Source organism: Myotis davidii, unplaced genomic scaffold (assembly GCF_000327345.1).
Source record: "Myotis davidii unplaced genomic scaffold, ASM32734v1 scaffold147, whole genome shotgun sequence".
In the NCBI taxonomy this organism is placed as follows: domain Eukaryota; kingdom Metazoa; phylum Chordata; class Mammalia; order Chiroptera; family Vespertilionidae; genus Myotis; species Myotis davidii.
The window spans coordinates 10,298,279-10,305,165 of NW_006383010.1; the positions used below are offsets into that span (position 1 = coordinate 10,298,279).

Genomic DNA, 6,887 nt, shown 5'->3' on the forward strand with positions numbered 1-6,887 from the left:
GTGCCCTTGACCAGAATCGAACCCAGAATCCTTCAGTCCACCGGCTGATGCTCTATCCACTGAGCCGAACAGGCTAGGGCAAATATTTGTTTTTAAGAAAGCTTGCCCTGTGGTTCCAAACTATTCCAGGATGACTGGTGTTATATCTCATAATATACGTGCCGTGGTCAAAATGTGCAAGCAGAAAAAGATCACTTTCAAGTCTGGCAGCTACTTCCAGGCTAAGTTAAGAGTGAGACAAAATGAAGACACTATGACACACTCACTGGAATTTTGTGTATATTAGTCACTTTTTTCAGCATAACAAACAAGCTTCCAATGATTTACAATAAACATTTACTTTCTGCTCATGTCACATGAGGGCTGCGATGACAGCTGCCCTGCTCCCAGCTCTAGGTGAGCTGCAGGTCTGCCTTGCATCTTCTCATTCTGGGACCCAGGCTGAAGGAGCAGCTGCTATGGAGACAACCTGTTCTCAGGGGAGGGGCAGAAAAAACTCCATGGCATCATGTGGTAGGTGCCAAGGGTCAGGACCAGGCATGGTGAATTCCTTCTCTTTGATGATCAAAGTCTTTCTCTGAAATTCCAACTTTGCAGCTATTACAGTTCCAGAAATAAAGCTACGGGAACTTAAACTCAACATAGAAGAGGAACCTGATTCACGCACTTTGTGGGTCACTATTAATGTGACTTCTTGATTCTTGATGTCCCTGCAGAACTAAGTTTATGGAACAGAGCTATTCAGAAGCAATACAAAAGGGCTCTTGCTATGGAAATGGCCCTGCTCAAAACCCCTAGTCGTATAGATGGCATATGGGTCACATATTTATATTGATATACATAGACATCCATAGGTGTTATATATTCATACATGCTGTAGCTGTGGTGAGCTGTAACCTGGTTTGACCAAATTGTAAGAAAACAATATAATTAAATTGGGAGCTGTTTAGAGAAAAAATAATGGTCAGGTTCATACTTAACGAGAAGGCTCTATCTTGGAATTTGAAATCATGCTGTTTTTATGAAACAGGAAATTTAAAAACATACACGTGACAAAACAATAATTCTAAGCAAGTACAAAAAACATCAAGAAATGATTCTGCTTATTGAGCTACTTCCCAGTGGAGATGAACATGAGCATTTATCAGGCTTCAGGCTATCGCAGTTAATGGTGAGGTCTGATTGCCACTGACTCCTGTTCACATTTGATCACAAAGTCATCCTGCTCAGGAGAAGGACATGCTATTCACATGTGGTTCGATTCTGAGGAAACATGTGGCATAGGTACTTGTTTTTCCAAATAAAATCATATACTATCATAAAGTCAAAAGAGAGTAGCTCTAAGTTGTGTGATTTAAAAAAAAAAGAAAGAAATACTAAAGTGGTGAGATGTGGTTCATTATCACTTTTATTTTTATTATTTTTGTGTGGAAAATATTCCACATATTTTCAAATTTCTATTTATAAAGGAAAAGGAGAAAAAATATTTCTTTAAAAATATAAACACATTTAAAAAATAATACAGTTACTCTATGGTCATGGAAATAGACAAACCTGGCATACAAACCTGTTTAGTGATTGGATTCCAAGGAGACAGTGAGCCTAAAGGGAACATTTTGAAAAATGTTCCAAACACTTGACTATGATTATGAACAATAAGGTGAAGTTAGGACTCAAACAATGCTTCCCAAAGTGAGATTATGTGATATTTGAGCTTAAGGACTCCTTAGAAAACAAACAGTTACAAACCCTTCATTTTTAAAATGAAAAAAAAAATCAGTGATGGGGGTGAAAGTCAAAGATTGCTGAAGTGGTCACACCCGGCCCTACCATGTGGTAAGACTAGGAAATCCTGACCGTGGTGCTTTTTTCCCCCACCTTCCTATCTTAGTTGTCTCAAGAAAGTAATGAATGAGGACTCAAATATTTTCACAGTTTTAATTTATCCAATAAATAGTTAGATGATCTCTCTCTCTCTCTCTCTCTCTCTCTCTTTTTTCTCTCTCTCTCCCTCTCTCTCTCCTTCCTACATACTACTATAGGAACATTCAATGAAGGAAGAGAAGTTAATTTCTCCCGTCCACTTAAACCAGGCTGCCTGGAAGCATGCCCCAAAACTCATGACACCACCCCACCATTGCTACAGCATCACTATCTTTCCTGCAAGCCTCTACCGTTTGCCTGAGTTCAGGTCACGGAGTCATTCTCGGTACAAATCAATAGTGGGTGTCCGAGGTGAGAAGATCTCCTGACTCAGGATGAGTGTCAAAGCCTTCCTGAACCACCGGTAGGAAAAGACATAGATGATGGGGTTGCAGGCCGAGTTGAAGTAAGCCAACCAGATGAAGATGTCGAAGACCAGTGGTGGTGTGATGAAGTTAAGGAGGCTGTCCACCAGCGTGTCAACGGTGAAGGGAAGCCAGCACAAGAGGTATATGCTCACAGCGATGCCCAGGGTCTTGGCAGCTTTTCTTTCACGTTTGGCAGCTCCAGCCAGGCTTTTGTTGAAGGCGCTGATCTGCTGGGCCTGCCGGGCAGCAACCACGAAGATCTTTGCATACAAGCTGATCATGATGAGGCAGGGGAAAAAAAACACAGGGAAGTTTAACCAGCCCCAAAACTTATTGAACAGCAGCTGGCAACTGCCCACGCAAGGCATCTCTTCCAGCCACTGGCTGAGCCCTCGCTCCACTACATCTGTGTAGACAAAGAAGGCAGTGTAAGCTGCTGGCATCCCCCACCCTGCCAGGATGTACCGGAAGGCCACCCTGACTGTGAACTTGGAGGGATAGAGCAGAGGCTCACAGATGGCACAGTGGCGGTCAATGGAAATGAAACAGAGATGAAAGATGGAGACGAGGCAGAAGAGGGTGTCCAAGTAGGTATGCAGGCGGCAGAGGAAGTCGCCAAAGAACCAGCAGCTCTCCACTGAGCGGATGGTGCTGAGTGGCAGTACCAGCAGACCCAGAAGCATGTCAGCCAGGGCCAGAGAAAGCAGCAGGAAGTTGGTGGGAGTGTGAAGTGCTTTGAAGTAGGACACAGTGAACACCACAAACAAATTTCCTAGGACTGTAATAATTATGCCTGCTGCACAGGCCAGGTAGATGGTCAACCGGATGCCCAGAGGATGGACAGTCCTGGAGCAAGACCCATTCACCTGGTAGCAGAACGTCATGGGATATTCTCCAGCACTCTGGTTGAGGACAGTGCTCATTTATGGTTCCTACTCTTCCTCCTCTCTCTCTGAAAACAGGCCTCCTGTCCACACACCAAAAAAAAGGAAATTATTTATCTGCTAAACAATTAGAAAGTGAAATCTAGAGAGGAACTAAAGGGCAATTTGGAACCTAGTATGATTTCCCTGGGTACTGAATCAAATGCACCCTGAAAGCCAAATGCAGCACAGGATTCAAGGTCTCATAAGACCTGAATCTGGCCCTGGTTTGTCTGACTGGGAACTTTTGAAGCTAGTTTAGATGTTATCCTTAAGGAAAAAGAAGAAGGATGTAAACTAAATGTTTTCTCAAAGAAAAAAATCTTGTTAACAAATCATTACTTGGGTAAAAAGTAACTTCTGGGTCCTCTTTTTGAGAATTAACAAAATAAATTAACAAAAAAATCAATAGCTTAAGTTTTTTTATAATATGTCAACTCTTCCCAAGGGAAAAAAATCCAGCATACAAGTAATTAAAGGAATGAAATTGCCCAGTTTCAGTTTTGCATACTGCACAATTTCTAAAGTTAACACACAATATTTATACATCTTGGGAAAACTATCTGATATGAAAAAGTATTTTATCTATCTTAACACTGGTCTGTAAAATGTTTAAGCAAGTTCTAATAAATTGAATTCAGAGTTTCCAAGCTACTTACAGAGGTAGGGATCAGAATCACTTATGGGAAAAAGTCCTTCTGGTAACAGGTAGACATAGGTATGTAGAACCCTCTTCCATCTGCAAAGATGACAGTTGTGCAATTAGTTAATGATCTTATACTCCAAATAGAAACTAGCTCTCCATATGGTATGGTATGCAAATGAGCACTGAACGAGTACCAAGGGACCTAGTTTACACTCACAGGTCTCAGTAGTTTGCTTCCTTCTCAGTAGAGCGTCATTATTAATCCTGCCAATTAATTAGAGATGAAAATTGAATACTGGATTTGTAAAGTCTTTAAACTTTTCAGTGAGTTTCATATATCCCTACTGCTTGAGGATTTTTTTATATACATTTCTCTCAACAAGAGAAATAATTGAGAATAACTAATCCTAAATCCTTTGGTTTGTGATCCCCACACTGAATTTATCTTGTCTTCTTTAAGCTCTATGTTTTGTACTGGTTAAGGAAATCACGATAGATGAAGCAGTTCACCTGGACACAGAAGAGTTAGATTCTTGTTCTGCCATTTTTCTAGATCATCACGTATCCTCCCCGTCCCCACCCCCACCCCCACCCCCGCTTCTCCCCATCAGTAATAGTACCTACAATTAGATTCATATGTCTGTACATCACAAAGGTATTATCTCTATTTCTTTTTTTTCTGAATATATTTTTATTGATTTCAGAGAGGAAGGGAGAGGGAAATAGAGATAGAAACATCAATGAGGAAAGAGAAACAATTGATCATCTGTCTCCTGCATGCCCCCTACTGGGGATCGAGCCCACAACCAAGACATATATCCTTGACTGAATTGAACCAGGGACCCTTCAGTCTGCAAGCTGATGCTCTATCTACTGAGCCAAACCAACGAGGGCTCATCTCTATTTCTTGATACCAAACCTTCAGAAGGTGGAATGCCTCTTGGTGAAATCAGTTTACAATATAAGTCAAACTGATGTTGCAAAACTGACATAATTCTAAAAGTAATAATAGATTACATCCATCAGTAGGGCCTGTAGGATGAGGTCCAAACAAATGAAAAAAGTTGGCTTATACTTTCACCTTCTCCACAAAACCCTAGCTAAACCAGTGGTGATTGCTTAAAACTGCCTTATACCAAGTCCATGTGCGTGGAAATAGATTTCTGACTCCAGAAGTTAATTAGACCAGAAAGCCTCTTACTTTACTACATACCATGACACCCCTTATATTGCAAGTCATAATCCACATGCAGTCAGCCAGGGACTCTAAGACCCATGACTCTAAGCTGACCAAGAATCTGTAAAAAATAGGAACAAATATCTTACAACTGGAATGAGGCCTATAGGGGGAAACTCTCAAAAAAGGTTTTTAGGCCCGAGCCAGTTTTGCTCAGTGGCTAGAGCACTGACCTGCAGAATGAAGGGTCCTGGGTTCGATTCCAGTCAAGAACACATGCCCAGGTTGCGGGCTCAATTTCCAGTAGGAGGCATGGAGGAGGCAGCCAATCAATGATTCTCTCATGTATTTTGGAGTAATGAGTAATTTCCCAATAGCAAGGGCAGATTTTTAAAAAGCAGAAAGGTTTATGAATGCATTTAAGATGTATGTCTGTGAACATTAGAAACCTTAGGATTAGATGTCCTACATAGAGGTGTGATATTGTTGGCCACGTCAGAGAATAGAGAGGGGTTGATTAACCAAATGTCCCGATATTACTATAAGGATTACTACAATAAAATATGCTTAACATTAAAATCTATGGTAATGTTAACAAATATTTTCTTTGCAATCTACCAGTTTCTTAAGTTATTGTTATGAAAAGCAACCTACTTCCGGCAAACATAGGAAAACATTAATGAATAAATTGCTCCAGCCACATATGAACATCCTAAGTTTGTATGTTCCATTTAAAAATTTTCCAATTTGTCAATCCATAAGATAGTGAACAATATTTCTACATGACCAAACTTTTCTGGGAAGCACTTGGACTATTGACACATTAGGAAAAGGAAGGGACAACCTAATTTCCAGTCTCAGGAAATTCACTGCATGAGCATGAAAGCTTCTTTCTATATGTGGCAAGCGTTTCTGAGTTGGTGAATCATTTTCCACTGTGTGCCTCTGCTGGCCCTGTGCTCGAGTTCCCCAGCACAACATTGTGCACATATGACCAAAGCCCATTAGAACAGGAGTTCAATTTCTTCTTTACATATAGGCTCTTTTCACCATCTTCCCTTCCAAGAAAAGAAGCCCCCACTGTCTAACATTCTTTGTTTTATAATTGTTTATTTTTCTGAATTTGAGTAACTCTTTCTCACTTTCCTCAAAGTTTCTATGTGTTAGTCATCCAGTGAATGTGCTCAGAGATTTTTATGGGAAGGCACCATGTCAAGCACCGTGGGATTCCAACATGAATAATAGAAGGTTGCAAAAATGGCATAATTCTAAAGGTAATAATATATTGCATCCATCAGCAGGGCCTGTAGGATGAGGTGGGACAGGTCCAAACAAGTGAAAAAGCTTATAGGCTAGACTAGAGGCCTGGTGCACAAATTCATGCATGGGTAGGGTCTGGCCAGCTCTATCCCTGATCGGGGTGGGGCAGGGCCAGCTGGGGGGAGGGGCCGTGGGTGGTTGGCTGGCCAGCTCACCCCCTCGTCGAACTCCCAGATGAACTCCCAGTCGAACTCATCCAAACAAATGAAAAAGCTTATAGGCTAGTCTAGAGGCCTGGTGCACAAATTCATGCATGGGCAGGGTCTGGCCAGCTCTATCCCTGATCGGGGTGGGGCAGGGCCAGCTGGGGGGAGGGGCCGTGGGTGGTTGGCTGGCCAGCTCACCCCCTCGTCGAACTCCCAGATGAACTCCCAGTCGAACTCCTGGTCAAGGGGACAACTTATATATTAGCCTTTAATTATATCAGGTGAGTAATTACATACCTATGCACACCCAACCCTAACACAAAGCAGGATTCAGAAGAGACAGGTTTGGGGCAGTGGGTGGACATAGAAGGAAAAGGCTGGGGG

At 41.8% G+C, this 6,887-nt stretch overlaps 1 protein-coding gene across 1 annotated transcript in view; it reads right to left on the minus strand.

The window, feature by feature from the left end:
* Window positions 1-2,200: 2,200 nt before the first annotated feature.
* Window positions 2,201-6,887, minus strand: part of TAAR5 (trace amine associated receptor 5) — a 7,127-nt gene continuing 2,440 nt past the window's right edge. The window contains 2 exon segments of the mRNA XM_006778487.2: window positions 2,201-3,193; window positions 5,074-5,158. Coding sequence (XP_006778550.2) covers window positions 2,201-3,193; window positions 5,074-5,158 — 1,078 coding nt within the window.